The sequence below is a fragment of the Grampus griseus genome (genome assembly GCF_964374135.1).
Source record: "Grampus griseus genome assembly, chromosome: 1".
Classification (NCBI taxonomy): domain Eukaryota; kingdom Metazoa; phylum Chordata; class Mammalia; order Artiodactyla; family Delphinidae; genus Grampus; species Grampus griseus.
This window is the reverse complement of record NC_139017.1, coordinates 95,534,514-95,555,627: the sequence shown is the minus strand read 5'-3', so window position 1 is coordinate 95,555,627 and position 21,114 is coordinate 95,534,514. Positions and strand designations below refer to the sequence as shown.

Here is a 21,114-nt window from a genome sequence, read left to right as displayed (position 1 = left end):
ATATGTGGACCTATGAATGGATTTTGAGTTAACAAGCTGTCCCCAGGCAGTGCTATCATCACATGCTTGGGTAGATGTGCCTGGGCCTCAGCTGGAGTCTGGGCCAGTTTGAGAGATGTACTGAGAAGAGTGGGTGTGAGGAAAGAGAAGGACTAAAATGTAGCAAACCTCCCTCCAGGGTTTAGGGGAGATGAGAAGGAAAAGAGAGGGCACAAAAGAGAGAAGCAAAAATTTAAGGCAACCAAGATAACGACATCTTTTGAAAATCAAGGAAGAGGTCTTTTGTAAATCACGGAAGGACTAATCAGTAATGACAAATGTAGAGCTTGAAAGTGATGAAAATGAGAAAGTAACACTAAATTTCATGATTAGGAGGCTGGAGTAATCTCGGTGGAGCGCTGGCTGTAGAAGCAGACTGTAGTGGGAGAAGGAATGAGAGTGTGGGGAGAAAGTGGAAGCAGTAGATACAGGTTGGATTTTCAAGATGTTTGGTCTCGATACTAATAGACCCTACAGAACTTAGAGAAATAACTGCATTTAGATAAGTTGTGTGTTTGTATTCTTAGCTTTGGGGAGATACAAGCATATTTAAAGATCTAGAGGAAGGAATCTCACCTCCCTCTCCCACTCAAAAAAAAAAAAAAAAAACCCACAGGAATACATGATATGTAGGAGAAAAAGATATAAATGACATTTTGCATTCTAAGGATAGGTAAGAGAGAGAACCTAGAGCTTAGGTGGGGCCGAAGGAGGGCCCTGTCACTCAGGAGACCAGAAGTAAAAAGGAGAAGCTCCTGGGAAAAGTAAATGTCAGGGAACTCTTCTGCCCTAGAACCTAACAGCCAGACACTGAAAAGCCCAAACCAGAATTGAAGATACAGGTAACTTTCTGCTTTAATGAGGCCAGAGAACTTGAAGTCAGGGCAAAAGCCCAGTCTGCCTTAAAGGAAAAGATGTCCTTTAGGTTTAGAAGGAGGATTCCAAAATAAGTTCACCCAAGGAGCATCAAAAGAGGCCAAGGGGGCTTCCTTGGTGGCACAGTGTTTGAGAGTCCACCTGCCGATGCAGGGAACATGGGTTCGTGCCCCGGTCTGGGAAGATCCCACATGCCGCAGAGCGGCTGGGCCCGTGAGCCATGGCCGCTGGGTCTGCGTGTCTGGAGCCTGTGCTCTGCAATGGGAGAGGCCACAACAGTGAGAGGCCCGCGTACCGCAAAAAAAAAAGAGGCCAAGGACAAGACACTTCTTAACTCCCACTGCAATAGTAAACAATTTATACAATGGAAAACTCTTACAACAGGAAAGAAAAATATATGGTGAAATAGATGATAGGATACCACAACCAAAAAATTGTTTTATACTACAATATCGTTATAAAATATTGATATCTAATATATAAGAAAATGAGTGATAGATGTTGATATTTTATTTTACCTTTAAACTTAACTTCAGTTTAATTACATGATATTCCTTTATGTTTCCTTTTTCTTTAAGCTACTAAAAGTAAATGGCTCCAGGAACATCCAGAAAGTGCATATAACCTTGTGAATTCCCCACACTTAAAACCTGCCTGGGTCTTAGACAGAGCACTTTGGCATTTATCCTGTGACGTTGCAGAAGGGAAATACAAAGAAAGAGGAGTAGCTGCTTTGATTGAAAATGATCATCAAATGAATGTCAGTATGTATAGAGGAATACCACACTAAAACAATAGCAGAATTTCTAAAGTGTAAAGTAAATGTGTGGTTGAAAATCATTTAGAACCTGTCTTTTAATATGCTAAATAATGTTTAGTAAAAAGATTTTAAATGTGTATATTTTAACTATTGATATTTTCCAGTGCATTCGAAAAATAATTTGGGAGGATATTTTCCCAAAGATCCATCTCTGGGAATTTTTCCAAGTGGATGTTGACAAAGCAGTTGAGCAATTTAGAGGACTTCTTACACAAGGTACAGGATATACACTAGAATGTTTCTATCGATTTTAAGAAATCTAGTATTGCTCTTGAAGCGATAACTCTTCTCTTGGTTAACACATTATTAAATCTGTTATTATTATATGATATTTGTATTGTTTTTGATGCTCTAAAACTATGATTCTGGAAGCTATCTTAGAGTTAGCAGAGATATCTAAAGGGCATGTCATAATACATACTTATTTCCCTCGGGGACTGTTTCTTACACTGTTTCCTTAGCACAATGCACAGAATACCGTAGAGCTCAATATGTATTTGTTAAATGCATGAATGGCAGGTAAGTAGAGCAGAGTATTTCAGCTGCCAAAGACTCAAAACAGTCTTTGAAACTGAGAGATGTATGTCCTCTGTTGGCCAACATAGGAATCTTAACTGAGGTAGAGGGGCTTCTAGCTGATGGCGCCTACCATTAAGGCTACCTAACCACTAGTGAGACTGACTCAGGTACTAGCCAGTAGCAAAGATAAAGAAACAGATCTCCCTGACAAAGTAGGATAGAAAAAAACATGCTGAAAGAGAAATTAGGGTTTTTCGGAGGCAAATTAGAAAAATTATAAAGAATGTATCTTCAATTAGTATAGGACAGCCTAACAGCAAGGATCTTTGATGGCTAGAAATCCTCTTCCTCATCCAGAAACTAGAGCTTGCGTAGGGCCCAGAAATACTGCCTTCAAAGTAGAAATCAGTATGACCTGAGGCCCAGGAAGCTTAGGGTCAGATTTACTCTCTCAACTTTCACAATTGTGTAACATCTTAATACATGAATTTTTTATATTAACTTTCCTTCATGTTTTATTTTACTGAAGATCTCCCCTTCCCTCTGATGTTTATAAGCTGTATTATTTATTTGCAATAATGTGCAAAAATATAATAAATGGAATGTGTGAGTTCCTCTCCCCCAAAACCTACTTACTAGAAGGAACTATCAATTAATAGTTTCTTGTGTTTCTTTTCAGACTCTTTTTGAAAGAAATTCCAATTTTATCTAATTATATATCTATACATTATATTTGTAAGTTTTATATTTATATCTATTTTATACACACACAAATAAAACTATAGCATATGGATTGTTTAACAACTTGTTATTTTAGTTGACAGCATGATCTTATTACAGCTAATTATTTCTTTTAACCTCTAGACAGAATACACTGTTTTAAAGTACTTGAATTTCTTTAGCCTTTTAGATAGACTATTTGCAGTTCATTTCTCATTCATTCAATACGTATTTATTGAATCAACTGTTATGTGAAAGGCGCTCTTCCAGGCATGGGGATTCAATGGTGAACATAGTAGCAAGCCCTTGCCCTAGGAGAATTTATATTCTTATAAGCAGTACTATAGAAAATATATCCTTGTACATGTTATCTTTACTTGCTATGTGAGTAAATCTGTAGGACAAATTGTTAGACATAGAATTCATGGGTCAAAGGGTATACAGATTTCATGATAAATTTATGATAGATATTGTCAAATTGCTTTTCAACACAAGTTGTACCAGTTTACATTATCACTAACTATACCATCACCAATGTTAGATACCATTAATCTTTATAATCTTTGTCAATAAGGGAAAATATTCATTATTTTAATTTACATTTGCCTATTAGTGAAATATCTTTTCACATGTTAATTAGCCATTTATAGTTCTTCCATTAATTCCCTATTAATGTTCTTTCCCTATTTTTCTACTGGGTTGTTTGTCTTTTTCATATTGACTTATTATTCTTTGTGATTCCTTATTATAGTGGCCTCAAATATATCCTCCTAGTATGCTGTTGATCTTTTAACTCTTGTTTATGGTAGTTTTTCCCCCAGTGTAACCAAATTTGTTAATCTTTTCTTTTATGGCTTCTGATTTCACATTGTGCCTAGACCTTCAAACAGCAATCTATGTTTTCTTCTGATAATCTTATTTATATTTTACTTTTAAATATTTAGTATACCTGGAATTTATATAAAGAAGATATTTAACTTTATTCTTATTTTTAAAAATGATATTGAGTTGATAATCCATCCTTTTATACTGATTTGGGGTACCACCATGATACTTCATAATGTATAATCATACACTAAATACACATGGACCTGTTAGCTGTGCTATTCCAGTGATCTGTCTTTTAGTCTACCAGTACTAAAGACTTTTATAATGTACACTGATTGTGTAGCTTTTTCTCTTTTTTAAACACTTCTGGAATTTTTCATGTATGTTACTCATCTGGATTAACCTCAGAAAATACATATTAAAATCTATTTAATTTTTATCTTAGTTTGGGCCTTTATAAGCCATTTATAAGCCATTGCAAAATCTTTTTAGAATAAGCCAGGTATTAATTAATATAAAATCAAACCCAGTGGAGGCAATCCTGTACCAATACCTGATTTATTAGGAACAAGTTCCAGAAGAAGAGTGAAAATTCCCCCCACAAAAGGTTTATTTACTTTTTTCATTTTTTATTATTATGTAAGAATATGCTTGTTGATGAAAAGGAAAACAGCATGAAAACAAACCTGTGTGCTTCTTTCAGAGAAAGTTAGGTTGTTAATATGACTTACTTTTTAGAATAGAAAGCAATCTTTGAGGAAAAAAAAGTCCTAATGTTAATGTATTTGGTAGCACCTGTGAAGAAAATTTGTACCATCAACATCCTTAATGCCCTAAAGAATATATAGAATAACTGAATGCCAACTGAGGTAGAAAGATGGGACTGAGGTTGAACTGGTAGGAATTGCTGTGTTTTTCTTTTATAGTGTTTTTGGGTTTTTTTTCCCTCAGTCAGTCTCTCTCTCTCTCTCTCTCTCTCTCTCTCTCTGTCTGTCTTTCCTTCCGTGTGTGTGTGTGTGTGTGTGTGTGTGTGTTAGATGGTGTGCAGGAGGATGGACAGGGAGGTAGGAAGGATGCTTATGAAATAAACATGTTTTATTTTCCAAGAAAAAACTATAAACTAAAAATTTGAAATCAGTAACAGTTATAATCTCCTTATGCATAGCTGCATTTAAGATATAATATTTTCTTTCTTTCAGGAAATAGGAAAACAACAAAGCCTGATCCAAAACAACACCTTAAGATTATTCAGGATCCTGAATACAGACGACTTGGCTGTACTGTAGATATGAACGTTGCACTAGCAACTTTCATACCACATGAGTATGTTTTATATTTTACTACATATTAAAGAGTACTATTACTTGTAAACCTTTATGGATAGTATTATTTTCATGCTATTGTTAAAAGCCTGAATATAAAATGAAAAAAAGTAATTCACCATAATTCTACTACTTCAAACGCATGACATTTCCCCTCTTGTCTGTGTGCTGGTCCATGTTCCTATACATAAATGTAAAAATGTATACAGTTGGAAAACTTCTTCAGCCATAATTAAGATCCTGATGAATATATTTAAAGTTTCTATGACCATTATTAGAAAATTTTTAAATGTAGAATTTGTAAAACCATTAAATAATGTTTGTATTGCTTTATCTGTTTCAAGTAATGGGCCAGCCGCAATTAACGAATGCTGCAGTTCGTTCCAGAAGAGAATTGAGGAATTAAATTCAGAGAAGCATCAACTCGTGAACTATCATCAGGAACAGGTTTTACCTACTTCTTTTGAACTGCTGTTTTTCTTTGAGTGTTAATACTGTTTCTTGTTGTTGTCATTGATGTAATATAATTTCATGTTTTCTAGGCAGTTAATTGCCTTTTGGGAAATGTGTTTTATGAACGACTGGCTGGCCATGGTCCTAAACTAGGACCTGTCACTAGAAAACATCCTTTGGTTACCAGGTATTCCATTTTTGTTTTCTTCTCATTAAAGGTTAAAAATTGAAAATTGTATTAAACTCTTCAAATTAACCTAAATGTTTCCTTTAATGTGTGACCCAGTACATTTCTTAAATTGAAATAGAAGTTTTGATCTGGTAACTAAGCTTAATATTAATTAATTTTGTTAGGCACATCTTTAGTTAGAGAAACTATCATTATTATGAACCAATTTATAATCATTTACATTCATGTTTCTGGAGGACTGCATACTTACTAATAAATTCAACGTTAATCAAATTAAGCAAGCATTTAGTTCCTTATACTTTAAGTAATACACAACATAGATTAGGCAACTGAAGTGTAGTAAAAACCTTTGCAAAATAATGTCAATTCCTCAGTGATTTTCTTAGTAATTTTATGAGATTTTTAAAGTTATTATTTAGAATGTTAATCAGATATGCTATTTCTCAAATCCTACTAGGTTTACTCAAAATGTCTACTGACGATTTTTTTACCTATATTGCAGTTTATTTCCCATAAATGGTGTCAAACTAATCTTTTCTATTCTATTCACTAGGGAAGAAGTTTAATTTTAATAGTGCTAATTCACATTCTCTCCAAGGAGTTTCTCTGTATGGATTTCATACTTGATTGTATCTCCCTAGATATTTTACTTTCCCCTTTGAAGAAATGCCCCTCTCCACAGAAGAATCTATGATTCATGTCCCAAATAAAGCTTGTTTTCTGATGGCACATAATGGATGGGTAATGGGAGATGATCCCCTTCGAAACTTTGCTGAACCAGGTATATCATTTTTGTTAACTTCTTTATGGATAGGGAAATAAAAGTTCACGGCAAGCTCAAAATATAAATTGTTTATTGATTTTTCCCCCCACTATGCTAGTGTTTTTAAAACTATTTCATTACAGATGCCAGAGGTGCATACAGTTTGAGAGAGAAGAGAAGGGATTGACAGGATGGGATTCACCTTCTTCTTTTCCCTCCTTTCCCTTTCTACCCCTTATCTCCTCAAACAGAATAGCTTTTATATATCTATTTTATATTGTGGTTCTGCCTAAGTGTTTATTTGGGCAACAATTTATTGCGTTTTTAAAAGACATTTGAAACCTCTATTATTACAACTATTTACTATAAGAGAGATTTTCACTCATTAGCCAGAGGAGTATTTAAGGTATTTGAATGGCAGTTAAACTAGAAACCAGTTGTTTTTAGATTCCCTCTCACTTAATACTAGCATCTTATTTTTCTACAGCTATTTCATTGCCAGGAAGAATTTTGCAGGGGACCTATCAATATATTTATTTTTTAACATTTTAGAATTAGAAGCCTGTTTTAATGACATTAAATTTAATTCAGAAATCTCATTTTTTTTAAAAAAAAAGAGTGTAGCTTTGGATTTAAGTATCTCTGCCCTCTCCTTTCTAACCATTCTAAATGAAAAAAGACATTCTGCTCTACACCGTGGATTTAATGTAACCTATAGCCAAAAATTGGTAGCAAGGTGGAGATGGAGCTTTAAATGTTTTTGGTAGAACTGTAGCTTTAAAGGCCTACTACTATTGTTTTCCTTCAAGACGTAACTTAAATTTTTGCCATTAAGCACACATTTTTAGAAGAGACAATAAGGTACAATTTTAGCAAAATAGATATGAGATCCAAATTACTATTAACTTTAAAAAATTTTATCCCATGCTATTTTAGATGTAATTTAAACCTATATATGGTTTGTGTTAGAAATAGTAAATGTGTTTTAAAAACAAGTTTTTCCTTGAAGTAAATGTTTTCATTTTGTTTCTCAAACCATTGAAAGCAAGCTCCTTTCTTAACAGGTTCAGATGTTTATCTAAGGAGAGAACTTATTTGCTGGGGAGACAGTGTTAAATTACGCTATGGGAAAAAACCAGAGGACTGTCCTTATCTCTGGGCACACATGAAAAAATACACTGAAATAACTGCGACTTATTTCCAGGGAGTCCGTCTTGATAACTGTCACTCAACACCTCTTCATGTAGCCGAGGTACAGAAAAACAATTCATCTACATTAAGAAAAGAAATTCAGTATTCTCTCCTAGCTTTCCTTAAATAGAGTATACAAATATATGTTTCCTTTTGCTAGTTGGATACCAACATTGATTTGGTGGTAGTATTTAACACTTGCATAATTTGCATAGTTCTGACAATTTTTTGATGCAGCTGTTATGGAGTACTGGGCTATAAAATGTTTGAGTTAATATTTTTATTTTAAGTTAGGGAAGTACATTATATTGTCTCTGATAATACACACACAACCATATTGCTGTATATATATTATTAAAATATTCATATTTTAATATTAATATTTTAACAGAATTAATCTTATTAATATTTTAATATATAAATATTAATTTGTCTTATTCTTGTTATTTTTAGGTTGCTTTCAATACATTAGTAGCCACTGTGAAGTTGAATAGCTTATTTCATATTATAATGATTATTTAAACCCTAACATTACAGCATATTGAAACTATTTTAGCCTCATTGATTCAATTTTTATTAATTGTTTATAAAAATGTAAATGTAAACATAAAAGTTTTCTATTCCTCTTTGGGTTTTTTACAGTAACTTAAGCAATGCCAACACTTACAGCATTATCTTTTACCTTTTGCAGCTTTGTAAACACTTCAAATTTTCATTCTGTTTATAAGATCTTTGATAGTTTTCTAGTCACAAGTTAGTGTTCTTTGGAAATGTGTGCTTATCTGAAAAACATCTATTTCTATACTTTTAAAGCAGTATTATGATGTATATGTTTCAAGTCCTGTGATGAAAAACTGATTTGATTTGGAAGAATTTAATGAACATTAGTTAAGGTGGTAGACATTTTTTAGCTTCAAAAAATGGCAGAGGATTTTTTGTGTGTGCCTTTATAGCAACATCAAAAGAAATACACTTTTAAGATTGTTATAACATTATGGCAAAAGTTAGAATATTAAAATTTAATTTGCTTAATTTTAAGTTACATAATCCTCTAGGATCTTATTTGATAGAATTTCAAGTATTTTATTAGTCTTTGTGTAAATGTTATGTTAAAAAAAAACTTTTTGGAACTGATCTTATTTCTGATTAAGAGTTTTGGGGAAAAAAAAAAAAAGGAGTTTTGGGGAATTCCCTGGTGGTCCAGTAGTTAGGACTCAGTGCTTTCACTGCAATGGCCCCAGTTCAGTCCCTGGTCAGGGAACTAAGATACTGCAAGCTGCAAAGCATGGCCAAAAAAAAAAAGTTTATTATCATCTGTAGGAAAAACTGGCTTCAGTCTGGTCAGACCTAATCTTTGCAATAGCTAAATGATTCACCAGTAGGGAATTTATCATGAATAGCTTAGTCAAGTGCCTGGAAATTAATGGTCTGATTAGAGGTATTAAAAACAAACATAAAACGGGGGGAAATCCTAGCAGAACTGCAGTGTTATGGTTTACATTTTTTAATGTGACACTAACATTTTTCTTCTTTCTTTTTTCCTCCCCCTTGTGTCCCTATATCTGCAAAATCTAATCTTCCTTTTTAACTGTTATATTGTCTTTATAAATTCTCTTGTTTCCTGTGTGTATTGGTCTGTTTTATGTTTTCTTACGTATGCACAATTACTTTATTTGGAAATTCATCTTGGATTTCCATTTTGTCTTGCTACATGATATTTTCCTTTGTCAAATCCATGCCTAATCTTGCCTCCTCTCCTTCCCCTGCACCATCTTGCTTTTCTCTTTCTGTTACATTTGTAACTGTGCTTTTTGCAGTACATGTTGGATGCTGCTAGGAAATTGCAACCCAATTTATATGTAGTAGCTGAACTGTTCACAGGAAGTGAAGACCTGGACAATATCTTTGTTACTAGACTGGGCATTAGTTCCTTAATAAGAGGTAGGCTTATTGAAAGTGTTTTTCCCATCTAAAGCTTTAGTTTTTGTTTAAGTAGATTAAAAGGCATTTAATAGCTTTATATACAGCATTTAATAATGTTCAACATAGTTACTGTTCTTTTAAATATTCTACTCAGAATTTCCTAGTATAACTTAGTCTGTTTTCATCAGTAAAAATTTCCACTTTGGGGTAAAATATCTCATTTTAACTTGAAAGAGCAGTGGAATGAACTGATGATTCATGAACAAAACCATTTTTTTGGTTGTTGAAAATATACAAATCTGTTTTTCATCTCCTACCTGCCTATGTGATATAATCTTTAGATTTTTCTTCATAGATTTTATATAACCAACATCCTAATAAACAACATATATTCCCTTTGACCTGCATGAACCATTTCTCTGGTTAAGTTACAGAGAAGACTTTTTTGTCATTTAAACTAATGGACATTTGTTTAAATGTTTAAAGCTGTTTTATTTTTTATAATATTTATGTGGTCTTTTTTTGAAAATCAGTCATGATACGAAATCTAATGTCTTCTTGGACATTGATAATGAAGATTGTTAAAATATTCTGTAATGCCTTGCAGAGGCAATGAGTGCGTATGACAGTCATGAAGAGGGCAGATTAGTTTACCGATATGGAGGAGAACCTGTTGGATCCTTCGTTCAGCCCTGTTTGAGGCCTTTAATGCCAGCTATTGCACATGCCCTGTTTATGGATGTTACCCATGATAATAAGTGTCCTATTGTGGTAAGTATCTAACGTGTTTCTTGTATTTACTGATTTTGCTGAATGTTTTGATATTTAGTTCCCTGCTATTTAGTGGTAGTAATATCCACAAAACTTCAAAATAGTGCCTTAGTGATTGTGATACAAAGGTTTTTGAGCGTTTTGTTATTTGTTATCTTATCAAATGTATTTATGCACTTATTCTTTTACTTCATTATGCTATAGGATGGCACTTTGCATTTGAAAGAAAATAAACTTTTGGGTTTTTGTTTGTTTGTTTGTTTTTTTATTGTTTTCTAGCATAGGTCAGCATATGATGCTCTCCCAAGTTCCACGATTGTTTCTATGGCATGTTGTGCTAGTGGAAGTACTAAGGGCTATGACGAATTAGTGCCTCATCAGGTTTGTTTGTGTTGTTTTTTAAAATCTACAAGGCAGAAAACTTTGATCATTTTTACCAAAAGTTCTCATTGTAATTAAAATGTACACATGGCTAAGTTGTAATTTTGTTCAGATTTCAGTAGTTTCTGAAGAACGGTTTTACACTAAGTGGAATCCTGCAGCATCACCATCCAATTTCGGTGAAGTTAATTTCCAAAGTGGCATCATTGCAGCCAGGTGTGCCATCAATAAACTTCACCAAGAGCTTGGAGCCAAGGGTTTTATTCAGGCAAGAAACTAAATTTTCTAGGTTTCTTTCTTAAGGTTCAATTTTAGAGTCTTCCCAATTTGAGCACTAATGTGTTTTCTCTTTGTTTCTCAGGTGTATGTGGATCAAGTTGATGAAGACATAGTGGCAGTAACAAGACACTCACCTAGTATCCATCAATCAGTTGTATCTGTGTCTAGAACTGCTTTCAGGAATCCCAAGACTTCATTTTACAGGAAGGAAGTGCCTCAAATGTGCATCCCTGGTAATGGGATCTAAAAAGTGTTATTGTGATTATATTGTTAAATTGTTAATAATAATAATAATAAATATTATTAAATTGTTACATATCGTATATATTGTAACACAGTGCAAGTGTAGATGTAGTTGAGAAAAAGCATTAGAAATTTTTGATAGCTTATATTTTTACTACATGGAACAAAACCTGAAAATACTCTCAAATGTTAACATTTTTTGAGTTGTGAAGTGATTTTGTTTTCATCCTAATACATTCCCTTATCTCCTAATTTGTATAAAATGAACATGTATTTCTTCTATACCCAGGAAAATATATATGTATGTTCATGTGTTTGTATATATGTATATACATATATTCATATGTGTGTCCAAGTGTTTTTATGTATGTGTATACACATATTTACATATATAAACCAAAATGGAAAATAGTTTAATATTTAAGGCTCTTTATAATCCATCCTCACCTACCTTCCTGGCCCTGTGTCACTCCACTATTTCAACCAAATAGATATTTTCACTGTTCCCCAAGTAGTCTTACTTACACTTATTTATGAATTCTTTACATCTTTCAAGGACTAAAGTTTCACCTCCTTTGAGAATCTTTCTCTAAGTATTCAGTGAACTCTCTCTCCTCTGAACATAAAGTAATTATATTCTCTCTATATCACTCTGACACTTAGTTATAAAATACATCCTTGAGATATATCCTTAGTATTGCTTGATTTTTTTCTAGACATGTGTATTTCATTTCCTTCCTTATTATTATATATAATATATTATGGCATAACATGCTCCTGTGCATACAGCAGCTGTCCAAGTCTGTTGATTAATTGAGTGAATGAAGATTCTCATAAAAATCATCATATTCTATATTGGTTGCTAGTTGCTAAATATTCATAACTCCCATTTTTAGAAATTATCAACTTGAATAGTTTCAGAGTCAAATGTTTATTACTTTTTTTGACTAGTCACATGTTTATATTCAGTAATCTTATTTGGTTGTTGCTAATATACATACATAGTTTTACATGGCTGCACTCAGTGTATACAGTAGTTTCTCAGGGGTTTTTTTTTTTTTTTGTCAGTGATCATCCTTGAAACATTTTCCACTTTATCAGTCCACAAAATTGTGATTTTCATTATGTTAAATATTTCATATTTTATTATGTTAGTATTCCATTTTTAATATTTTGGGGTATGTTTAGCAGTGTTTTTTAAGATTTGAATATACACTAGGAATAATTCTTTTTCTTTTGAACAATTTTCTTAGTATATATTTCCAGAAGTAGATTTCTGGATCAAAAAGTCTTTCATTGTCAGATTAATGGTTCAAATTATTTAAATAATTTAAATAATAATGTTGCAGTTTTATATATCCTTTGGTCCAGCAATTCTATTCCCAGGTATATATCTGAGAAACTCTTCTGCATTTCCATTAGGAAATATGCACAGAAATATTTATTGTAACATTATTTATAGTAGAGAAAAACAATAACAATGTTAATAAAATGAATGCATTTTGGTATATTCATACAGTGGAATACTATTTGGCATTTGAAATAAATGAGGTAGAGCTAATTTATATTAGCTGAACAAACCTAAAAAATACAGTGTTGTCCAATAGAAAGGAAGTTGCAGAAATGTATATATAACTTGAATCACTTAAATAAACTTGGACATATGGAGAATAGTATATATTTGCTTAGGGAAACATACATATGTAGCAAAAATGCACAGGATCAATGAACTCCAACCTTCAGGTAGTGATTGCCTCTGAAGGGGGAGAAAGGGTACACAGGGACATCAGTTGGATTTGGAATGTTTTCTTAAGTGAGGTAAAGAGATCTGGGTGTTTTAAATTTTTCCCTATTTTTTCTGTCTTTGAATATTCCATTTTTTAAATGTAAGCCTTTCAAGTGATCTACTTTCTCTCCACTCAATATTAGGAAGGTTGTATATTGTTCCCCAGAGCTAAGCCATAATTACTTGATGAGATCTCTTTTCGAATAAAGCTTTGTTAATTAAGTTGTGATTTTTTTTTAAAGCATTGTGTAAAAGCTGCATCTTGGGTAGAATTATCTACTTTCAGACTGTTTTTTTTTTCTAATTAACTGATATTTCATATTCAACTTTAAGTTAAGTGATTTAAAACCTCTTTACCAATTCTTAATTTCAGATGGTTTAATATGAAATTTTGCTAAAGTTTTTATATATTCCTAGGCAAAATTGAAGAAGTAGTTCTTGAAGCTAGAACTGTTGAGAGAAATACGGAACCTTATAGGAAGGATGCTAATTCAATCAATGGAATGCCAAATATCACAGTAGAAATTAGAGAACATATTCAGGTATTTGGGACTCTCATCCCACTACTGTGTTTAACATTTTAAGGACATTAGAGTTATTTATTGAACAGTTTTATATAATTTTTTTCAAGCTTAATGAAAGTAAAATTGTTAAACAAGCTGGAATTACCACAAAAGGACCCAATGAATATATTCAAGAAATAGAGTTTGAAAATTTGTCTCCTGGAAGTGTTATTATATTCAGGTATGTTAATTAGAGTTCAAACTGTTAACTTTACTTATATTTAAAGTGTTTTACATATCCTGTTAATTTTGAATAAATTACTCCTAAAAATTAACCATATTTTAATTAATGTTTTCAGAGTTAGTCTTGATCCACATGCACAAGCTGCTGTTGGAATTCTTCGAAATCATCTGACACAGTTCAGTCCTCATTTTAAATCTGGGAGTCTTGCTGTTGACAACACAGATCCTATATTAAAAATTCCTTTTGCTTCGTAAGTATGCCTTATTTTATGGAGATTTGCACTTTAATAACTGATAAGTTACCGCAAGCCTGATTTAAGCAGTTTTAAGAGTCCTGTATATCCTTGTTGCTTAAAGGATGGTCTAAGGACCAGGAGTATTTTCATCACTTAGTGTTAACATTTTGTCCTGTGGCTTGTGCCTGTGTATGCAAGCATGTGCTCTCACTCATACACTCCCAGATAGATAGATAGATAAACATGTATACATATATATGCTATACATATCTATCTATCTATATACACGTCTCTGTACACATATACACACAGGTTTTCTGAACTATTTGAGACTAAGTTGCATACTTCATACTTCTTACCACTTCATTTATTTAATGTCAATGCATTATTCTAATATATGGCTATACCATAATTTATTTCATCAGTCTACATTTTTTGGACAGCTGAATTGCTCCCAATTATTCCCTATTATGTATGTCTTTGTACATTCATCTTTGCATAAATCCTTTGTTATTCCTTTACTAATCAGATTAGCCCTTGCTAGGTGGTACCATATAGTACTAAAGAGTATGGGTTTTGAAATTTAAGGCTGGGTTTAACTCCAGCTTCACCACTGTCAGTATGATCTTGAACAAATTATTTAGACTTTCTTCATCTCAGTTTCCTCATCTGGAAAATGGGGCTTATAATAGTTCCTACCTCTTCAATTTTGTAAGGATTAAATAGGATAATGCATATAAAGCACTTAACACAATTCATGGCACATAACGAATACTCAATATATGTTTGATATCATGAGTACTAGGATAATTTCCAGGGTTGGAATTTCGGAGTTAGACTGTCTGTATATATGAGGCTTTTAATACTGCCAAATCTGCTCCAGAAAGATTATATTAATTAATATTTTCAGCTCTATGTAAAAGAGTCTAGTATCGCACATCCTTACTAATACTGAGTATATATTATTGTAATGTTTAACAGCATAGAGGATGTGACTAGACTGCTAGGGTTTGAGTCTAATTTCAGACTCTTAGCTGTAAGACGTAAGACCTTGGGCAAGTTACCTAAGATATAATTATAGTGACTCACAGAATAGTGTTTGACACAGAGTGAGTGATCAGTAAGTGTTAGCTATTAGTCAAATTGGTAAACATAAAATACTTTAAAATGATATCTCAATTTATTTTAAATTTTAAGCTAATTTTTTTATTCATCAGCCATTTGTATTTATTTGGTGATATGTCATTTTACATATTAGCTCATTTTTCTGTTCCGTTCAATTGTTTTTGTTGTTTTTTAAGAGCTTTTATTAATAAGGGTATTAACTCTTAATTCAAACCATACTTAGTAGTTACATTCTAAAGAAAAATCTGTGATGAAGCAGTTTTGTGTTTCTATGGAAGGTTTATAAAATGCACATTCCTCATCAGAGCTACTTAGATTATTTTGGGACAAGATCAAGAAATCTACACTTTAATATGCTTTGCAGGTGATTCTTATGCAAGGAGTTCACTGACTACATCTTGAAAAATACTGCACTAGAATGGACTTGGTACTGAGGCTACTGATAGATTTGACTCACTCTTGATTCACAAATTGCCAAGGAACGGTTAGTCCCAGCTGGGAGGAGGGAGGCTAACAAAGACCGAGGGAACAAAGCACAGCTGACAGTTTTCTAAGCTCAGAGGATATGTATTCAGTTATATAAAATGAAATTATATAACTGAGTAGTTAGAAGTGCAAGAAAAGAAAGTAGAGTTTCAGCTGCATTCAGGTGTAGTCATTTACACAATCTCACTGCTAACTGGACAAAGCGAAACCGAGGCGATGATAGTTAAACACTTCCTTCTGCTCATTATCAAGGAACATCTTTATCTAAGAAAATCTGGTTTCTTAAACAACCAAGCTGAAGGGTAATGCAACCTTAGGAGCTGAAAGGAGAAGAGGAGAGGAATGTAGCAGTAGAGTAACACATGATTTCTAAGGTCGTTAACTGTGACTTTTGATTATCCTTTTATTGGTCCTTTGATAATTATTTTGAGTTTAAGATAATTAGCATAAAAAGTTCTTATTGCCCCACATAGGAGAATATAAAGAAGAGGAAAAACTAAGTCTGAACTAGAAAGATTAAAAACAAATTTATAAGATAAAGGATATAGCAACCAAAAGATTTTTCCAGTATACTTCTAATTAATAAAATTTAGCACTTGATTATTTCTTTGGCTTGGGAGAAATGTTACTTCTAATTGAGTTTTTAGCATGTTTATCCTCTAATTATTATTTATAAATGTATATTGTTTACAATGTATAGTATAATGCTGAGTTCCTAAAACATACATTGCTAAAACATTTTTTGTTATGATTCATATTTTCTTTATTTTTATTGAGAGCAAGTGAAATTTCAGTATGTTTAACCAGTTTTCTTTATTTTCCAACTTTTAGTATTGCCTCTAAATTAACTTTGGCTGAGCTAAATCAGGTACTTTACCGATGTGAATCAGAAGAACAAGAAGATGGTGGAGGGTGTTATAACATACCAAACTGGTCATCTCTTAAATATGCAGGTCTTCAAGGTAAGCAAGTATAAGGATAGTGAAACTTTTCGGGGTTTTTTGTTTTTGTTTTTGTATTTAAGGGTCATATGGTGTCTTCCTTATAGGAATAAGAGTATGGGCTCAGAGTTCAACTGCTTTGGCAGTTGAAATTATGGCTCTGCCACCTACTCATTGACCTCTGGCAAGTAACTTAAATTCTCTGTGCCCCAACTTCTGCCTCCATAAAATGTGAATAATATTGTCTGATTCATAGACTTTTATGAGGGTTAAATGAGTTCATTCATTTGGGCTCCAAATGGGACTAGGTTGTAAATATATTCATCTTCCTTTTTTGTCTAATTGGAAATATTTTTTTGTTGCATATTTGTTTTAACCTACAAAGAGAACTTTCAGTTAAATATTATGCAGTTAGAGTAGTTGTAAAGTGGGATACAGGAACTAAATATTTAACTATCAGTTTAATTCATTTGGCTGGTAATATTTTCTTAGATTTTTATCTAGGAAATTTGGTTTCTCACACATGTGTTCCTGGTTCATATAGTTTCCCACTTATCAAACCTCCTTTTCAACTCCTTATTTCTCTGTCCATCTAACCCATCTTTAAGGGCCAATTCACTTCTTAACATCTTCCACAAATCTTTCCTTAACTATTGCTTTCACAGTAATTTCTTTGTCCTCCAGACACCCATTGCATTTATCTATTATGTCTCTTATTAGCCCTTGGAATTTACTGCCTTATTTTAATAATAAATACAATTTTTGTATGAATCTTTATTATGGCGGTCAAGAAATAGGCTTTAGAACCACACTTTGTGGGTTGCACTGACTAGCTGTATAACTATATGGTAAACTCTCTGTGGCTCAGTTTTCTCATCTGTAAAATGAAGATAAAAACAGAATCTGGGCTTCCCTGGTGGCGCAGTGGCTGGGAATCTGCCTGCCGATGCAGGGGACGCGGGTTCGTGCCCTGGTCTGGGAGGATCCCACATGCCGCGGAGCGGCTGGACCCGTGGGCCATGGCCACTGAGCCTCCGCGTCCAGAGCTTGTGCTCTGCAGCGGGAGAGGCCACATCAGTGAGAGGCCCGCGTACAGCAAAAAAAAAAAAAAAAAAAAAAACAGAATCTACCACAAGGGGTTACTGTTAGAATTAAATGAATTAATACATGTAAAGTACTTAGACAATGCTTATAGTTCATGGTAAGTATTCAGTGATAATTAGCTTTAAAACTCCACTACGTAGACTGTACCTTGAGAAAGAACAATGTTTGCCTTTTGGGGGATTCTTGGTTTTTAGCTTTCATACCTTCTACAAAATCAAGCACATAAGAAGCTCTCAATAAAAATTTGTAAGACTTTTTGTGCTTATGACGTTTTGTTTTTTTCTAAAATATTCTCATTTTCAACAAAAAATGTTTTATGCTGTGAGTAATAAAGAAATATATATCTTACCACTCTTAAGCAGATACCTACCATTTTCACTCTGAGCTGTTAAACTCCTTCTGTTTGCCTGAGAAGACCATACTTATGTGAACTTCTCTTCTGGCCTTTATGTTTCTTAAAGTTAAGTCCGGTTTTTTACTAATTTCTCTTTACCTTCTCATGAAATGATTTTTCTCATTCTTTCTAAGTATAATTGCCCTTCCCTGATTTATTTTTTACTCTATACCAATCCCTTTACCCTCTGGCAATTTAGTATTTCCAGCAGCCACCTGATATTTCCAGCAGGCTGTTAATAGCAACCTCAGATTAAATCACACTTAACCATTTCACTGACTTTTCTCTCCTCTAACCAAAATCCCCCTTCCCTACTTCTTGTAACAATACATATTCAGTCATGTTGGAATCCAGGAATCCACTTTTGGACCTGCCCCTTTTATCCTCAACATTTGATCAATAATTAATCAAAATTATTGTATATGTGTTCACCCCACATCAATAATCATGACTTCTGGATTTTTTTCTGTATTCTCTTTTGGTATACTATTTCCTTTTTATTTCCACGGTTATCATCCTGTCTAGGACTAAGTCCTGTCTACAAAACCAACTAACCAGTTTTCCAACCTCTTGATACCTTTTCCACAAATCATACCATCCCATTGGGTATCATCAGACCTCTCTTCTAAAACACTGCTCTGTCATGTCATTCCATTATTCAGTAAGTGGAGCTAACACTTACTGAGCAATATTTACCTTCCCTGAATATGCTAGGGTGTATATAGACCATTATTTTATACTGTCTTGTTTTCTAGATTTTTTTATGTTTTAAGCTTTGTTTCCTAAAGAAGATTATAAGCTTCCTGAAGGAAAGAATATCTTAAATTTATATATTTATTTTTTAATTTCTCAAAACATGCTATATACACAGTAAAATTAATTAAATTCTAACTAAATAAATTTATTTGAAATGAAGTCAATGAAGCCAATATAATTTTTTAAGGTGGAAATTACTACCTTATTAAATAATGAAAGTTGTACTCTTGCTCTGTCATTGAAATAATAGAATGTGCTATATATGCATAGGAATTCTAATACTTCTATCTGAGTAGTACTTGAGGATATGCCTGTATACCTCATTTGGATACTTCATTTAGTTCCAAGTACCTCCTGTTATATTTCAAAGAGCCTCTCCAAAACAGACTTTAGTTATTACCACCATAGGTGCTCTTGCTGTCTCTGAAACCAGTTCTATGATTTTCTTAAATCTTGCCTGAATATTAAGGAATCCACCACTTTTCAACTGTGAAAGGATATAGACTTATCAGTTTTCTTCCCCCAGATCCTTAGAGCAGGGAAGCTATGCCAATTGCCTTTGAATATTGTAATATTAAAATTCAAAAGAGCAGGACCAGCCCCAGAAAATAGGAATCTAGGAAAACTCCGCATAGCTCCTGTGACAGCAGTCCCCTTCAGTATGCCTTTGTATCTTGGTTCAAGTCAGTGTTGCCACACTTATCTCCAGCCCTGGGAAGTGCCACTAAGGACTGTGCAGTCCTTCTGTCTACCTGTATATGTGTTCACCCCAAATCTCTAGAGACTAGCAGCAGCCCAGGCTATGAGAACAAACTACCTTTGCCAGTGATTAAATTGTCATGATATTTCTCTGAATTTTCAGGATTAATGTCCATATTGGCAGAAATAAGACCAAAGAATGACTTGGGGCATCCCTTTTGTGATAATTTGAGATCTGGAGACTGGATGATTGACTATGTCAGTAACCGGCTTATTTCACGGTCAGGAACCATTGCTGAAGTAAGTAAAGCTATATTCTAGTCCAGAAAAACAAGGGCACAATAAGAAGTATATTAACATACTACATATAATATTTATATTGTTTTCTAACCTGAAACATTATTTTCTAAACTGAAACATTTTCCTCCCTTCTTCATCGTCTTTCAGTTCTAATAAGTGAAAATCTGGTTAATAGATTGCTAGATAGTAGAATTGCATGTTTGGATTTAGCTTTTAAAATACACCTAGCCTATAAGCACATCAAATTAACTCTTAAAATTATTTTATAACAGGTTGGTAAATGGTTGCAGGCTATGTTCTTCTACCTGAAGCAGATCCCACGTTACCTTATCCCTTGTTACTTTGATGCTATATTAATTGGTGCATATACCACTCTCCTGGATATAGCATGGAAGCAGATGTCAAGGTATATCCAGCAAAGCTTGAGTAGATAAGCATGTTTGTATAGAAGCCACATACAGTCAGTTTAAACACTCTTAAAAGACCAAAACATGAGGAATTGTCATACACACATAGAGCTGAAAAAGTTGATAAGTGGGTAGTAAATTTATTAACATCCTTTAATCTGGAACACACAAAAACAAACAGTTATTAAAATCTGTTCTATAAAACTAAAAAACGTGTTGATGGGAAATTTTAATTGTTTTATGTTATCTGTTTCCGTTTATTCCTTGACTTGTTAAGTTAATGGATACAATTTCGTAAATCTACACACAGCATTCTTTTTTCTAATTTTTCATGAATTAACAGAAAAAATATTCTTCTATTATGATAAAGGAAATTTGCCTTTATTGGTGAATTTCCCTAAAATGAAACCACAGGTCGGAATGTACCAGTGAAGAGCTGCCAAATCGATTTGGGCATGATCTCAGAAGGAACAAAACTTCAGCCCTACCATTTGTTTTACAACAGGCCTTTTAAAGCCAGCTAGACAGAATACTGGGTGAAATGAAAGCAGTTCTGAAACCTTATCCAAATTGAAAATTTTGTTCTACTGATATTAGCATTGTTACACATTTGTGTAGAGAGACTTTTTGAAGGGAAGAAACCAAGTAAAATAATATTGCCAAAAATTTTTGAATCAATGGGTATAAAATTTCAGGTATGCAAGATGAGTAAGTTTTGAGATCTGATGTACAACATTGTGGCTATAAATAACAATATTGTGTTGTACTCTTAAAAATCTGTTTTACACAGGTAGGTCTCAACTTAGTTGTTCTTAC

The 21,114-nt window shown here is 33.1% G+C and overlaps 1 protein-coding gene across 6 annotated transcripts in view; it reads left to right on the top strand.

Moving 5' to 3' along the window:
• AGL (amylo-alpha-1,6-glucosidase and 4-alpha-glucanotransferase) overlaps positions 1-21,114 on the top strand; it is a gene marked incomplete at its 3' end in the record, with an annotated part of 79,573 nt that overhangs the window by 19,642 nt on the left and 38,817 nt on the right. For all 6 annotated transcript variants that reach the window (XM_082679992.1, XM_082679993.1, XM_082679994.1 and 3 more), the window contains exons 6-23: positions 1,494-1,675; positions 1,840-1,951; positions 5,002-5,125; positions 5,469-5,571; positions 5,667-5,764; positions 6,409-6,548; positions 7,595-7,782; positions 9,539-9,662; positions 10,252-10,415; positions 10,695-10,796; positions 10,909-11,064; positions 11,158-11,308; positions 13,522-13,646; positions 13,736-13,848; positions 13,967-14,101; positions 16,529-16,659; positions 19,755-19,891; positions 20,164-20,297. In XM_082679992.1, coding sequence (XP_082536118.1) covers positions 1,494-1,675; positions 1,840-1,951; positions 5,002-5,125; positions 5,469-5,571; positions 5,667-5,764; positions 6,409-6,548; positions 7,595-7,782; positions 9,539-9,662; positions 10,252-10,415; positions 10,695-10,796; positions 10,909-11,064; positions 11,158-11,308; positions 13,522-13,646; positions 13,736-13,848; positions 13,967-14,101; positions 16,529-16,659; positions 19,755-19,891; positions 20,164-20,297 — 2,419 coding nt within the window. The remainder of the gene's footprint in view (positions 1-1,493; positions 1,676-1,839; positions 1,952-5,001; positions 5,126-5,468; positions 5,572-5,666; positions 5,765-6,408; positions 6,549-7,594; positions 7,783-9,538; positions 9,663-10,251; positions 10,416-10,694; positions 10,797-10,908; positions 11,065-11,157; positions 11,309-13,521; positions 13,647-13,735; positions 13,849-13,966; positions 14,102-16,528; positions 16,660-19,754; positions 19,892-20,163; positions 20,298-21,114) is intronic.